General features: G+C 34.2%; 1 protein-coding gene across 12 annotated transcripts in view; it reads right to left on the bottom strand.

Annotated features, from left to right (window-relative positions):
• LOC135223587 (protein sickie-like) overlaps positions 1–15,764 on the bottom strand; it is a 244,161-nt gene that overhangs the window by 18,241 nt on the left and 210,156 nt on the right. For 6 of the 12 annotated variants that reach the window (XM_064262181.1, XM_064262135.1, XM_064262210.1 and 3 more), the window contains 14 exons: positions 12,785–12,896; positions 11,448–11,617; positions 10,413–11,318; positions 9,961–10,143; positions 8,379–8,405; positions 7,273–7,454; positions 6,760–6,911; positions 5,787–5,813; positions 5,401–5,484; positions 4,596–4,905; positions 2,677–2,804; positions 2,007–2,185; positions 538–1,428; positions 86–331 (listed from right to left, as the gene is read on the bottom strand). In XM_064262181.1, the coding sequence (XP_064118251.1) occupies positions 86–331; positions 538–1,428; positions 2,007–2,185; positions 2,677–2,804; positions 4,596–4,905; positions 5,401–5,484; positions 5,787–5,813; positions 6,760–6,911; positions 7,273–7,454; positions 8,379–8,405; positions 9,961–10,143; positions 10,413–11,318; positions 11,448–11,617; positions 12,785–12,896 (3,597 nt within the window). The remainder of the gene's footprint in view (positions 1–85; positions 332–537; positions 1,429–2,006; positions 2,186–2,676; positions 2,805–4,595; positions 4,906–5,400; positions 5,485–5,786; positions 5,814–6,759; positions 6,912–7,272; positions 7,455–8,378; positions 8,406–9,960; positions 10,144–10,412; positions 11,319–11,447; positions 11,618–12,784; positions 12,897–15,764) is intronic. The other 6 variants (XM_064262163.1, XM_064262173.1, XM_064262232.1 and 3 more) reach the window with 4 other exon arrangements.

Raw genomic sequence — 15,764 nt, forward strand, 5'->3', positions numbered from 1 at the left:
TTTTTTTCTAATCTGTGGCCATAGTCAAAACCAAAACAAGTATTTTTTTTTTCTAATCATCAGCCACACTGCCAAAACAACAAACCTGAAGTTATGGTGGAGTTGAAGGTTAGTAGTTGAGCAGGATGTTGTCTGATTCATAGTGCCAATTATGTAAGGGCACTGAGTGTACTTAGCACTGAGGAATCCATTGAAGACATCAGTAAGAGCCCCAGCATGGTGTAAATTGTCCAGTATAATAACTAACGGTAGATCTGCAGTGTTATTTTCGCACTGGTCACTAATATGAGAAAGGTAGGCTCCTAAATCTTTTCCATTTTTATGGTCAACACTGTTGAAAGAAAAAGTTCAGTATATTAGTAATATACGAAAGAGTAAACCTTATATTACTTGGCTTTAATGTAAAAATTAATAATGTTTCGGGCTTTGATTTCAGAAATAAAAGAACAGTATGATTATTTCAAAATCTTCAATTTTCTTATAAAATCCAGTTTATTGAACAAAAATGTAAAAATTTACTTAAATTGACAAACTTACTTAAAAGTTGCTATATGTCCTGGTGATGGATCTTTCCCCATTCGTGTGACGAGGTATTCTGCCATTTTTTGAGCAAGATAAGTTTTTCCTGTACCCGATGGGCCACATAATATGATCCTTCGATGTTCCGTTAGTAAAGAAACATATCTATGTATGATGGACTTTGGAATCATTGTCTCAAAAGCCAATGCATCCACATGATTAATAGTAGCACCCTTCAGGATTATCTTAACATTCATTACTTCACCAACGAGATAACCACATGGTAAAAGCTCAGGCGAGTCTGGATCACGACCTCTGGTGATTTCTCCAATGTGGTATGAAAGAATAGATTCTGCACTAAGTCCTAAATTTGACACTGGATCAACTCTTAGAATATACTCTTTAAAGATACGCTTCACAAGACTGTCTAACATGTCCCACTTAGTCTTTCCACTGACTGAAATTGCCCCAATTACACATTCACTGACTGTAACCCCATCAACAGGATTTAAATATTTTTCATAATCTCCATGGCATCCCATCATAACTGTAATGCTTACTCTCTTTCCATCTTTATCACTTGGATCTATCAGTATTACATCTGTTGAATCTGGCATAGTCAATTCATCGCCTAAGCTGAGTCTTTGCTCAACAGAATCTGACACAGGAAGTGAACTCTGAGATGAGTTTAATGATTTAGAAGAAACCATTCTATGAAGCCTTTCATTATCTTGCTTCAAACATACCATTTCATCTCGCATTTTACTTATCGTTTCCTTCAGTGATTCAAGCTGATGGGCTGAACTTAAAGCTTCTAAGCGTATGTCAGTCAGTGCCATATCCTTTTCACGTAACTGACACATCAGGACCTCTACATCTTCATTTTTGGTTGGAGCTTCCATACTCGTTCTGTAAAATGTTTTTTTGGTCAAAGTAACAATGTTATTCTAATATGTATGCACTTCATAAAAAAAAAAAAAAAAAAAAAAAAAAAAAAAACTAAAAATACCAGCAAAATAAGCTATATAATTTCAGGTGAATTACATAATTCTTCACAGCATGCACAATACTTTACAATGAATATAATTCAAAACTTCCTAGTCACCTAATTCTGTTGCTTAATCTAAGTACTGTATAAAAAGCTAATAAAAACAATTTAATAATTCACATTCTTATATAGTTGCAAATTATTTCTTGAAAAAATACTATTAATAATGTCAGCAAACTTTGTAAGTAATCAAGTCTCAAAATTATCAGATTAAAGGGACACAACAGTAATGGAAATCATGACATGACAGAAATATATTTATTATTATCTTTACTACCGTACTTAATATTTTATTGTATAAAGCCAATATTGTGTGTACTTCCCTGAAACACTGTCCAATTAATAGGGTACTTAGTCATCTTGTAAATTTACATTAATTAGGAAACTGTATAAATGTAATAAAGATGAGGAACTACTCATGAAAGCTTGATATACTTACCCTGTAGTTGAGTGACTCTCAGCATCACTCTGACCTCCAGATGCACGTTGCATAAGTGGTGAAGCAGGAGCTGAGCATTCACCTCGCTCCCAACTTTCAACATCTGACACAGAACCTCCAGTGCCATGTTTGTTCTTTTTGTGCCCACGGGAAAAAGCTTTACTAAATGAACTCCGGAGCTACGGAAAGAAATACACCTTATACACTGTACTTCATCAATTCTAACCAAAAATGTTAAAGCCAGACTAAATACTAATAAAATCAAAATGTCTCGAGAATAGAAGGTAAAACATTTTTATGATACAAGCAAAAAAAGTAATTTAAGGATTTTAATTATGTGTATTATACAGTATTACAATAATGTGATATTGTTAAAATAATAACACTGGAGTCAGCAAGTCTGAACTTAAGACTAAAGAAATGTGGGCCATTTCTTTAATTTGGAGTGATCTTCACTTTGTACAATGTGATAACATGACTTAGTACAATGTGATAACATGAGTGGTTATTGTTATTTTGCTGAAATTGTTGTTGTCAAGGCAATACGTATTACTTTCTTGACAGTTCATAAGTTACAAGACACACTTGCATTTTCCAATCTCTTGTTTTACCAAGAGCCAAAATTTATATGAAAATCACAGATCAATAAAGCTGGAAATCCTATACATACCCAACCCTTCTTTTTGCTTGATTTAGAACTATCACTTTTATCGTGATTTGATGTGTGCGATGTTGCTGAACAAGCGGAGGACAAACTAGAAACTGACTCGACAGATGTTCCTCTCACTAATTTTCCACCTAAAATACAAAAGAAAAAGTTGAAATATATTTTTTTGGCATATGACTACTAATTACACCTTGCTCTTATTAGGAAATACAAAATACCAAATGAAAACAAACACCAGAGAAATCAATGAAAATGAGTTCTTAAATTCCGTAAAGTCTTCAGAGAGGTAGCTAAAACATGAAATTGCAAATACGTAACCATATTCTGCAACAAACCTTAGTTTTACTAGGTTACTATATGCTGGGGTAATTACAAATACATAGTACATGTAATTATTTGAAGATGAATATCAAAAGTTGTCTGTTGAAGGAATCCAAGAAAAATTAAACACAGGAATACCTTAAAAAATTCTATATGAAATGTGTGAATTACTAGAAGACAGTGACTTTGTGTCTATGATGCCATTTTCATTTAGATTACTACAATAAGTCTAACAAGTTTTTATTCTAAGTTTGACACATTCAGTTACTGTAGTCTTACTGAAATGTAACAACAAATATTAAATTTTTTAATACTGTAATTTAATTACACATTACTTTAAAAGTCAAATGAAATGAGCTAGAAAAATAAAATTTCATATTAAGACTAGAAAAACTGGGAGGATGCCTGCACCTTTAAATGCAGTACGTATATGTATATTCATAGCATATGAAGTAGTACTGCTGTATGGTCTAATTCATAAGTTATTTCCAAAGGTTATTTTTATGCAATTCCTCGTATATTACTTGTATGGTTGAAATACTAATTGTACAGGTTAGCATGTCTCCTTCCATGAGAACTGCCTGCTATATTTCATAACCTTTAATCATATCACACTAAATCCTACAAAATTAGCAAGTCCCTACATCTTGTCCTACTTAGGCTAGAGTAGACTTCCTTCATGTATACTCCTTGCAACGTATCAGGAATACTTGAGAATAAAAATTATTCTTCAGAACCACAATCATTTTGAACTACATTTCTGAGGTAGGATCCTATGATGTGTCTTGTGAATTTTGCCAGTAGGAGGCTGGTTGTATGTCGAGATACTGTACATTTTTGTAAAACTTCTTCTAGGTCTTTGAAGAACTGTTCATCCTTTCATTGGATACTGTTCCCATAATGGACAGAGCTAAATCAAATGTTTTTTTACAACCTTCGATTGGTTTTAATGAAGCAGTTTTATTGCTCAAGTATCACAAGGCATTCCTGTAGTTCACTCTTAGGACCTTACTAAGAACTCATTTCCTGTCATAATTTTTATGTTATTTTAAGAGGGTGTAGAAGGCAAAATTTGTGCAAATATTGTTCACCGAATAAATACAAACATAAATAAACCATTCAACAGGCAGCAAGCTTGGACAGAGAAGATAAAAAGTAAAGAAAATGACTGTACATGCATTAACACATTTTCTTGAAGCTGTTAAAAAGTGGTAGCCACACAATTTTTTTTTCCAGTACAAAAGTACCATCAGTATTAGTACTATTCCAAAAAAAACCACAGAAAACCAACTTGAAATTTAAAAACAAGAATTTATGGACATTTGTCTTTGGTTTAAGGGAAAGGGAGGGAGAGGGATCTTTGTTATGTAGACAGTACTGTACCATGGAGCCGCTACCCATAACCCATGCTTATACGAAACCCTTAAAGACTTGAAAATGTTTCATATCATTCATGAGAAGACATTTTTGGAAGTTGCAAAGCTTTACTGTTGAGCATCAGCTAGGCCTAAACAACTGAGCCCAGCTGAGGTTGATCAACCTCAGCTTTCAAGTGGAGAAGAGAAGCCTGCTTGCTTGTTTGAAAGGTGACAGAATCTCACCAGAGTCATTAAATTCACACACTACAAGGTCTTTACAATTCCCCGTGAAAGTGTGTCTGCGCGCAAGGTCATGGTGGCCCGATTTTTCGGGTGAACTGGAACGACTGCTGGTAGTGACATTAAGCACAGAACACGAGGCAATGTTGGGAGGGTGCGAAGGGTGGTGGTTGTGGTGCCTGGTAGGGGAAGGGGTGGAGTGGTGGTGTTGTGCAGGGAACGTACTTTGAAGGCAGGCTACAGTCAACCCAGCATCTACGCTTTGTTGACGCAATGCTTCAATCGTTTTTCTTAATTCCATAACTTCAGAGTCCTGAAAGTAGATAATAATGTAAATAATTTGTTCTTCACTCCATTAGTCAGAATTAATTGACATAATATACAGTGCTGTAATGCTATGTTTTAATATGGTATAAAGACCATGTACTACTACTTGGAACAATGTACATAAAAATGGTACAATAAATGAGACACAATTACTGTGGAAAATATATTTAATTGTAGTTCAGGCCATTAATTCCAGTTCAAAACTTAAAAGATTTTTCAACAGTGCTAAAAATTTCAAAGGCAATTTAGATGCAAATATAAAATTACTGAAACTGTATGCCTTGTATTCTACATATTCTGAACTAGACAACAATATACGTATATATACACAAGTCAAGTGTCAAGTTATGCAATATCCTATATGGGTGGGAACATCATTTTCATGTTAATGCTTGACAATATAATATACTTTAAAGTGTGTGTGTGTGAGAAAAATATTACTGTACGTACTTACAAAAGTTGAAGAATGAAACAATTTTACCTTTTGCTCTGACGTGGCAGTAAGCTGTTGCAACCTGTTGGTCATATTTGTGAGCGACTGTTCGAATGCTGCCACGACATGAGCCTGGTGGGAAACACAATTTATAATTGGAAACACAACCACAGTCAATTTAAAATCTAAAAAAAGGACAATGTATAACAACCAGCCAAAGTTGATTTAAAATCTAAGAAAAAGAACAGTGTATAACAACCAGCCAAATAAAGGTTTCCAAAAAAATTGTTGATCTAAAGGAGGTAGTGTAAACATTTGACAACTCATAATTTTGCTCTGAGAGTATCATATGGAATAACCAAATAGTTCTAGTGCCAAATCATCAGACCAAACTTTCATAAATTAAATCAGTATCAAAGGGCAGAAATAATTACCGTATTCATGAAGTTGAAAACTGAATTCTGAAAAGGAAAAAATAGTTAACAAAAAGCAATCCATCAAAAAATTTTTAACCAACTTTTATTAAGTATAGTGAAGTGACAATAAAAAATCATGCATAAATTCCTGAACAGGCAAATAAAATTTTTGTTTAAAATATTGCATTTTCCATGTTTATACAAAAAACACAAAACCACAGAAACTTAATTCTTACTAACAGACAAAATCAGTAATGACATCCATGCAATTAATGTCTTTTTGGCTGGTTGCTTTCAATATATATATATTTTTACAGGATTAGTTTGTGTTATGTTCATACATGGACAATCCTGTTTTATGTAGTAATCTCTTAATTTGTAGGGTACATAAAAAAACACGAGGCACTAGCTTTCTAAATATAAATAAAATCCAATGTAACCATACTCTAGTTCTAGATCTATACTGCTCTACATAAAGAAGTGATACTGTAAACATAAATATAGGCAATAAACTGCTTTCTTACTGAAGTCATATAATACTATATCACCAATTTAAAAACAAGATTAATGTGATACTTCAAATAGTACTTTCAATTATTAACAAAGTAGTATGTACATAAGTAAATTTTTTAAGTCTTTCATAAGCCAGTCTCACAATAATATCTACCACAGGATTCATTTAGTAATGTGCAAACTGGTCAGTCCCACTAAAATGTATGAAAATACATTATATATTTACAGTCACAAATTTATTCCACTTCAGAAATATTAGTTAAATACCTGAACTAGTACTCAAAGACAACCAAAGCAGGAAAAAAAATGCTAATTAGGGATTGTACATTTTAAGGAACCATCATCAAAGGTGTAGAAAGGGAACATGAGTTTTTGTTACTCTGATTAAAACCCCATCTACTACACTTGTCAACCTAAGATACTTGACCACAGTATTCCTTTCATTCACAATGCAACATGATTATGTCTATGAACTTACATTAGTTGTAAGTTGATTTGTTAAGGTTCCAACTTTATCTTGGGCCTCTGCTAGTTCTTTCCTTAATTTCCTAATTTCAGCTGCTTGCTTCTCTTCCTGAGAGCTATAAAGTGATGAGGATGATGAAACCAATGATAAAGATGAACCATGACCTGAAAAAGACACCAGAGTTACTTTAGATCAAAGCAAGATAAGAGACACAAAATGATCATGCAACAGCAAAATACATTTAAAAATTTAACAAAACCAAAGAAATCGCAAACTCCATAATTATAAAAAACTGCAGACTAACATTAGTTTCCATCAGCTTACATGTGACCCTATGGTATAAGTATCTTACATTTGAAAATAGACACATTTCCATGAAAAGTAGAAAAGAAAGTCCTCTTGGATTATGTCTCAATTTATAGCAAGAAGAACATTCCTTACAAGTCAGTACAGTACATCAAAATTACAGCACTCCCACTATACAGGTTCTTTGAAAAATAGTAATTTATTACTCGAGATACTTACAGTCATCATCTTTAGAAGTTCTGGGAATAACTGTAGAGTAATATGGTGAGCCCCGAACAGTATTGAGAGGAGAAATTGGCATTCTAGCGCTACCTGGAGGTGTTGGACTAGTTGGCTGTGATGCATGATAAGTTTCCCTGCCACTTACATTGCTGCTGTAGAGCTTTTCAGACTTTGTGGATCTGTTAACATACATAAAATAGACTAAATTAGTTTCAGAAAAAGCAATGGTAAAACAAATAAAACAGCAGCAGAACTGATAATCATCACCAGTAAAGTATTTTGTGTACACAATGTACAAAAATTCCAAAATGAAATAATTATGCAAGGCCTTGAATAAGTACAGTAAATTGCAATTTGAATATTGAAACTTACCTTCAAGTAAACAAATATGTAAATGGACAAAATATTCATGCAAAGAATTACATTCTTTTCGCAACAATTTTACATAAAAATGGCAAATCATCAGAGAAAAACAAACTCCAAAACCTTAAATAGAGCTTTAAAAACAAACTCAAAACTCTGAGATACAAAGCTAAGCCCTTCTAAATGAAACATAAATTGATGGCTGCAATACTGAACTTTAATTGAGCTGATAAAGAAAAGAAATTTATTCCAATGAAACTCTGTGGTTGAGAGACAACTAATATTTTACACCATGACACTACTTTGCATTGGTACAGCATTTATCAAGCACCTAACACATGGCAAATACTGCAGTACATATATCAATGTCCACATTACTGCAGTTTCTATATGACAGATGTTAGTAAAGGCAATATGTAGCTGATTGATATACAAACTGGTCTTACTACATCTGTCATTATCTATTTGCCATCTCACTGCCCAATTATCATATGTAGCACAACTAAGGTTTCTAGTACTGTACAGTAGAGAAAAAGTCCTTTTGTGGGTCTATGACAATGAAAATAGCATATTTCGCACTACAGTATCTGATTTAGTAATACAGCAACAACAGAGATCTACTGTTCCTACTAAAAAAATAAATAAATAAATAAAAAATGAAGGCAAGCATTAATCATTATAAATGGCACATATAAAAAAGCAAAGCTACTACCATAAACTGTAATGCTTCAAAGCCATACCTAGGGAAGGTCCTTTCAATAAGATGGCTGCGGGCAGGATAAATTATTTGTTATTGACATTAAAAACCTAAAAACAACTTTCCAAACTTTGACACTCCCTCAATACAAAAATTTGTTGACAAATCTTATATTAAGGATAACAAAATGCCTTGCAAATACACCAGAGCCAGAAGGTTTTTCATGCTCCAAAAACAACTTCGTGACAAAAGAAATGACTGTACTTTTCAAAATGGAAGTGACTTGTAGATATTCATACCAAATAGGCAGTAAATGAACAAATCAAAAGCACTAAAAGCTGAGATTGGTTTCAAATGTGCGTAACAAGCGACGACAATGCAAAATATCAAGTATACTGTAATTATTATTTCAAAATGCTTGTTGGTACTTTTTTAATTATAAAAAAATTGTATACTGTACTGTTCCCTTGAGTTTTTCTTTTTAAAGAATGGAGGATCATGTAGACTGAAACTGAAAAATCCATACACATTAAGATGCCTCTTTACATTTTTACTCTCCTATAAATAAAGCTAGCTTATGAAATTCAGTGCCAGTAAGGCAGTGTGAATAAAAAGTTCTAATTTGCTTCATTCACCACTTAAATATTCATAAAGCCTCTTTATAGCTATTTTCCTTTAAATCAAAAAGATTTTTACATAAAATCCTATAATGTATTGAAAGAAATGTTGACATCATGGGGTAATGTACTCATCATCTCATTTAAAAGACAAATATGTGACATCTTACTGTTAAATTATTCTCTGTGTACTTAATGTACCATGAAAAGTTGCACATAAGTTATATAGTTTAAAGCTTACAAAATTATATAAAACTTGGGAAGGTTTACAGCTTTATTATAGGCTTTACTGTATGCACAGTAATTCGATATGTAATCTGCAAAGCATCTAAATTTCTTATATATGTGTGTCATAAAAGAACTACATACAATATGGTTGCTGGGTGTACTAATAAAAGTAAATGAAACCAAATGATACAGTATTTAAAATGAACACACAAAGTTTATATATTACGATTTCATATTTAGGATTTCATACTGTCTTGAATGTGTCTTGAATCGAAATCTTGGATGACACTTATAGTTAAATTAGTTTATTTATATGTAGACTAAAGATAACCTTCATGTGATAGATAATCTTACTCTTGAGCTACAAAGACAAACTTGTTTACCTTGAGCCTCTTGACTTTCTTAAAAATAATTAAAATGTTCAAAATGATACACTAAATAATCATTGTTATGGTATAGTTACTATAGTAGTTAATGCAAATGATTTAATAGGGAAAACCTAGGAGAAAATCAGTATGAACACCCCCAAAGCAAGAAGACAATTACCACCATTACAAATAATACAAAAAATACGAAAAACAAATAAGCTGTGAATATCTATCACACAAGGGTAAAAATGCACTATATACTGATAATTTGTTGAAGGTGCAAAGCAAAACTGAAAGCAGTCAGAATTTTCCATTATCTGTAAGCTATTGTAATGCTAATAAAATTCAGTTTTGGTTATTTGGTTATTTCATTCACTGTGGAAATATGGGAGAGCAAAACCAGATTCTTTACCTAACACTATTGGAGCGAGCAAGTCTAGGGGAGGGGGAAGAGGACATTTCCCGCTGGTGCATCATTAGGCGGGCTTGTGTGAGGCTGGTGGCTCGAGCGTGCTGGATTTGTGCAGCTATGCTCGAGGCGCTTGAGCTTATACTTTCCATACTCTCTGCTTCTGTAAGACTGCCACCCAAGGGTCTGTTTTTAAGGAAGCCCAGGTATGAAGCTGTATTAGCAAAACTATTGAGAGTAAATTGATTCAACACCATTCTTTATAAACACATTTGCATTCATGGACTGGACTGAAAACCTTTCAAGGTGAAATTTTAGTGCACTTCAATGCTAATGGAAATCTAAAATCATCAACAGCTCCCATCAAGCAGTGACTATTCACAGACAAAACACAGAAACTGACTGTAAGGTGAAATGTGTACACAAAGGACAAATTCATGATGTATATTACTTACCTTGTAGGTGCAGAAGCTACAGATCCAGCATAGTTACTTCTCGAAACCCAAGAGTATGGACTACTATAGGGACTTCCACCGTACTGCAATTCAGCATAGTTGGAATATGGGGAATCACTTAATGAGCCATCTGTAGGTTTCATGCGAGGATTTCTCTCTCTATAATACGGAGATGCATATTGTCCATAATCTCCTACATGCACCTTACTATAAGGTGATTGCATAATCCTCTCACGCACACTTTGAGACAACTGTGCTGCCACAGGCCCATTCAGAGAATACGACTTAAGCTGATACTTTCGACCTAAAGATCCTGAAGAATATTCACTGTCACTGTGGACTCCACTAGACATGTAATGCAAGTCACTTGTTGTTTGAGTTCCACCTGACACTTTAAGCTTTGTCCTCGGCCTTTCTAGGCTGTGACTAGAACCGTCGTGACGAGAAGCACTGCCACTATCAACTTCCTTCACGGACTTACTACCTTTTGAACTTCCTGTACTTGACATGCTGCCTGTACTGGTAGTTCTTTTGCCATTGTAGCCAAAGTTACTAGGAGCCGTTTTAGGATTCTGAATCTTCTTGGAGTCACCATTTAGCTGTGGTGACATGGCAGACATGCCCCTATCTTTACTACTTCTTTCCCCTTCTCTTCTTTTCTCACTGCTTGTTCCTTTTTTCTCTACCTTTCTAGATCCTCCTGAAGAATTTGAAACAGGATTACTGTTCATTCCAGGACTACTGGGCATACCAGTCTGAGGTGAGCCTAGATTGGATTTTTTGTGGTCCATCTTGCGTGAACTACTACCAGAAGCATCTACACCTTTCTGGAGCTCCTTCGCTGAGCGTTCAAGACTTCCCTTGCCATTTTCTACATACTTTTTCCATTGTGTATTTGATATTTGTCTGAAACAAAATCATTATTTAAATGTTGTATTAATTCTGTTATATCATTAATAGCATTAATGGTACAGATAATTTTACGGTGTAATACGTATCAGCATGTCTGAGTAAAACATTACTAAGGATACTCACTTGAAGGCACTATTGTCTGTTTGTTGGGCACTCTCTGTTTTCTTGACATGGGCCCTGCTAGAGACAACTTTATACATGCCGGAGGGGTCTACGCCCATGGCCATCTTTCTAGGTGAAGAACCACTGAGTCCAACTGGAAGCTTCAGTCCCAATTCTTTCATACTACGGCCCTTTATGTATATATAAAACATATTTTAAAATACCTTAAGGTACAACTAAATTTTAATTTTAAATTATTTATCATTTATGCCATTCCAATAAACTTCTTATCTCAAGTCACAGATAATTACCACTAAACGAACAAAATAGTACATTATAATCCCAATGGGTGATGTACTACTACTCCTACAACTGTTTATTCCTACAATCAACTACTTTCTTGAGAAACAGATGTGGTACTATACAGTACCTAATATGTAATTTGTACTTGAAAGAATTTGTAAAAGAACAAATGTAACAGTCCCTGAGGTTTAATCTGATTTACTTCCTTTAGCCCTAACCCGATAATAAGTCATGGTCCAATTGTACACCATAAATTCTCATATTTTCAGTGAGAAAAAACTCATTTTTTCTGGTGTCATATGGTTTATCAAAGGTAAAGAGTTTCAAGCATTCCTTATTGTATCATAGTAGTACTTACAGGAATACGAATAAGTAGTCACCTTTACACTTAAGTGTGTTCCCTTTCTCAATGATCACAGGTGGTAAGTTTATTTTTAGATTAGACTGCAAGTCCACAATGGTACCTAAGGCAACTTTTAAATATAAGACAGTGGCTCACCGAGATTTAAGTTTCTATATTGTCTTTTCATTCAATTTACAGTAAGTAGAAACCTTCTTTTTTAGCACTGGCACGCACAGTCTTTGCAAAGATATATGACGACGAATTAATTTGTTGTCAATGTTTAAAAGGAACCTTTTTTTTTTTTTTTTTTTTACCCCAGAGAAAGAAACTGTGGTAAGATGTGAGCAACAGTCTTAATGACTTTAAAGATGATATTCTTAATGGACACTTGAAAGTGCACCTCCACAGTAGGTACAGTACTTTTACATCGAATTGGGTGATGCAAAGGTTGACCGGAGACATTGTGCTCAATTTGACAGATAGTACGTACATAACATGACAACGTTGAGACCATTTTCCCACTAAGATGAAACTGCAAAGTCAAAATTTTACCAAGGTACTTCTTGTACACAGAAAAATGTAGCAACTAGTTAAGACTTTCAACACTGCTCTAAAAAGGAGAGGTTCTAAAAGAGCTAATTATGTCTAAGAATCTAACTTTACAAAATCAAGTCTTCCCTGCCGATTTCACAAGCATCATCCTGGATTTTACCTTCGCATAAGCTGGGTGATCTGATGACAGCGATGATGAGAGAACTTCCTCAGCAGACATCTCATTCAGGGTGTCACTTACCCCTGAACTTAGACTGCTGCTGTCGTCAAAACTGTGTGTGAGAGAGAAAGAATAATGCATGTTTAGATGAATCTTAAAAATAAGAGTCAACATCTCAAACACTGAAAGTAAAATAAAAGCAAATTACATGTCTGACCCCTGGACAAAATGTTTCCCCTACCAGTTCCTGCTGCATGGAAAAACTATCATTAGATACAGTCTTATATTCTAATAACAGTTATGAAAGGTGAATAAAGCAAATATCTACAAACATGCGTCAAAAGAACAGCAACGTAACCATTCGAACAAAGAAATTGAGTAAATCGCATTATAACCATAATGCCATTTTAGACAAAAGAACAATACCTTTTCTTTGTGAAATTCATGAAGGGTATTGCGACAATAGCACCTATAGAGATCAACAGCCTCACTTGAAAATGATCATGGAGATCATTACTATATATCAAAAGTGTACTTGTTTCCTTTTATAAAGGATAAACTTTCATAAATGTAATTCTAACGTGACTGTTCAAACAACACATAACTAATATTTCTCTGGAGAAAACCATGGTAATCTAAACAATAAAGAAAAATTGAATGAAAAGTTTTAATAGAAACAAGAAAGAGTAGATCTCAAAGTTAAGTGACATAAATATCATATACAGGAATTACGTCTACGTATATATAATAAACGTTTTAAATTTCACTGTAATATATGGCATATTCACATAAATGAAAAAAAGTACCCAACTCCAGTAAAAAAAAAAATTCATGTCCATAATAGGATTCTGTACTGTACCCTTTTAACGTAAGCCTTCGTTAAAACAACACCTCAAAAAGATCTTACCCCATATTTCAAAAAATATATATACCAACACGAGCATAACCTAGTTGCATTCAAATTCCGACTTCTTTTAACTATCTGCTGAAATCTCAACGGAATAAAGCGAATGATTACTATCCAAAGAATAAAAAATTCTTAAAATAAATAAAAATTCTGTAACACGAACAAAACTTAAGATGTTTGATGTGAGCAGTCAACCAACACGCCTCCCCCACACAGCCAAGAAAATTCATGTCGAGTGAGCTGAAGGATAAATTGGTGTTCAATGGCCGGGTCACGGTTAATGGGCATGATGTAACCTACTTTTTCATTTTTGTTTTTTTTTTACACAAAGATCCTCTGAGCTGCTGCACCGGGATGTCTCGGTGAATCCATTAGGATCACAAAAGGTCACTAACAAGGAAAACAATTCATAAAAGGATGACTAATGAAGACTAAATAGGAGTGGAAGGGAAGCAGGTTAATATGTCTGTCTCTTAGACAGAGTGACATGTCTCGGCATTTGCATATAACAAATCAGTGCCATTCAAACCCAAAGAAGCGAATGGTGCGGGTCACAGCGGAAATAAATTACGAACTCAATGTGGAAGAAAAGAAATTGTGACTTACAGAAGGGAAATTCAGGACATACAAGCTTGTTTTAAAACGAAATTCACAATAATCTTTCCTGCTTTCTTCCCCTGCTTATGATTTAGGGTTCTCCTTTCCAGACTCTATAAGAAGGAAATTAAGAGGATGTAGTGTACCTACAGAAGAAAGGTAGTACCACTTGAATTAAAATATCAATGTATCACTTCAAAGAAGTATTACACACATGTGATGGAGAATAGTGAAACTAGGCTATTTGGAATAGTCTTTATGCAGATATACTACTTTCATGACAATTATTTTGAAATTTCAAATTCGAATTCAGTAGTATAAAATTCCAGCATTTGAGGTTGAAGTTGTCATTTTGGTTCAGGTTCATGTAACTCTCCTAACGGCCTTCCCTTCGCGAATTTCATGTTCTTACACTTCTTCTAATTCCTAGAATTAACCTTATGGTTAGACTTCCCCCAGCCTTACCCTGTAGTATTTGTAATGTGGCGTTCATTTCGTACTACTATAAGGGCAAGTTACTAGGAAACCGCTTAGCAGTGGATGGCTGGAGGCATTCGTGTTTACATGCTAGCCAATTATGTGCAGAATATGTCAGAGAGAGGGAAAGGGTCTGAATGTTTGCATAGGCCGTGATTGCATTTCCCCGCTTTCAGTTAAACACCCACAAACTAACTTATGTTTCAGTCTAGTCTCTAAAAAATAACCTCATTCGGTTTTACCTCATCAAATAATCTTTTGCCAGAAGGGGTACAAATGGCTCTCCAAGGTTCACTTTTTATCAGGTGTTTGGAAGTTTTGAACTGTTCCCGGTTGGAAATGTTTTTTTTCTTTATCCAAGTATACTTAAGGTAGAATTTGATGGCTTTTGAAAAGATTTAATCATTTTGGAAAATCTAATAATTTCTGGTAGAATTCCTGCCACATTAAGATCAACCAAGAAAATTACCTGATATTCAAATGCGCACTGAACTAATTTGCGATAGCTATTTTAGGAGACTGCATAATAGATAACTGTGACAAACATCAAAGTGTGGGGACAGGTTTCCTGCAGATATTGCAAATCATGGTTCAGTCCCTGCTTTGGATACTAGCTGTACAAGCAATCAACCATGGAGCACGTACACTAAGACTAACACCTTCCATTGTCAGATTCTAAACACCCCCCCCCCCCCCATCATCCTAACAACAAGAATATGAAAACATTACAGCATATTATACCTACGAAGCATTAGATTTTAGCATTTATAATGAGGTTATTTTTTATAGACTAGACTGAAGTATGAGTTAGTTTGTGGGTGTTTGTTGCAACAAGTTCATAAGTCAATAGTTCGTGAACGGAAACATACAATGCCCATATAAGTCAGGGTTTATCCAAGTATTTTTCAGCTATACCAACTCTTCACATGAGAGATAAATATCATACGAAATTCCGTCCAGAATATCAATATCATTAACAAAATGCCTTATTAATACATT

The sequence above is a fragment of the Macrobrachium nipponense genome, chromosome 20 (assembly GCF_015104395.2).
Source record: "Macrobrachium nipponense isolate FS-2020 chromosome 20, ASM1510439v2, whole genome shotgun sequence".
NCBI lineage: Eukaryota > Metazoa > Arthropoda > Malacostraca > Decapoda > Palaemonidae > Macrobrachium > Macrobrachium nipponense.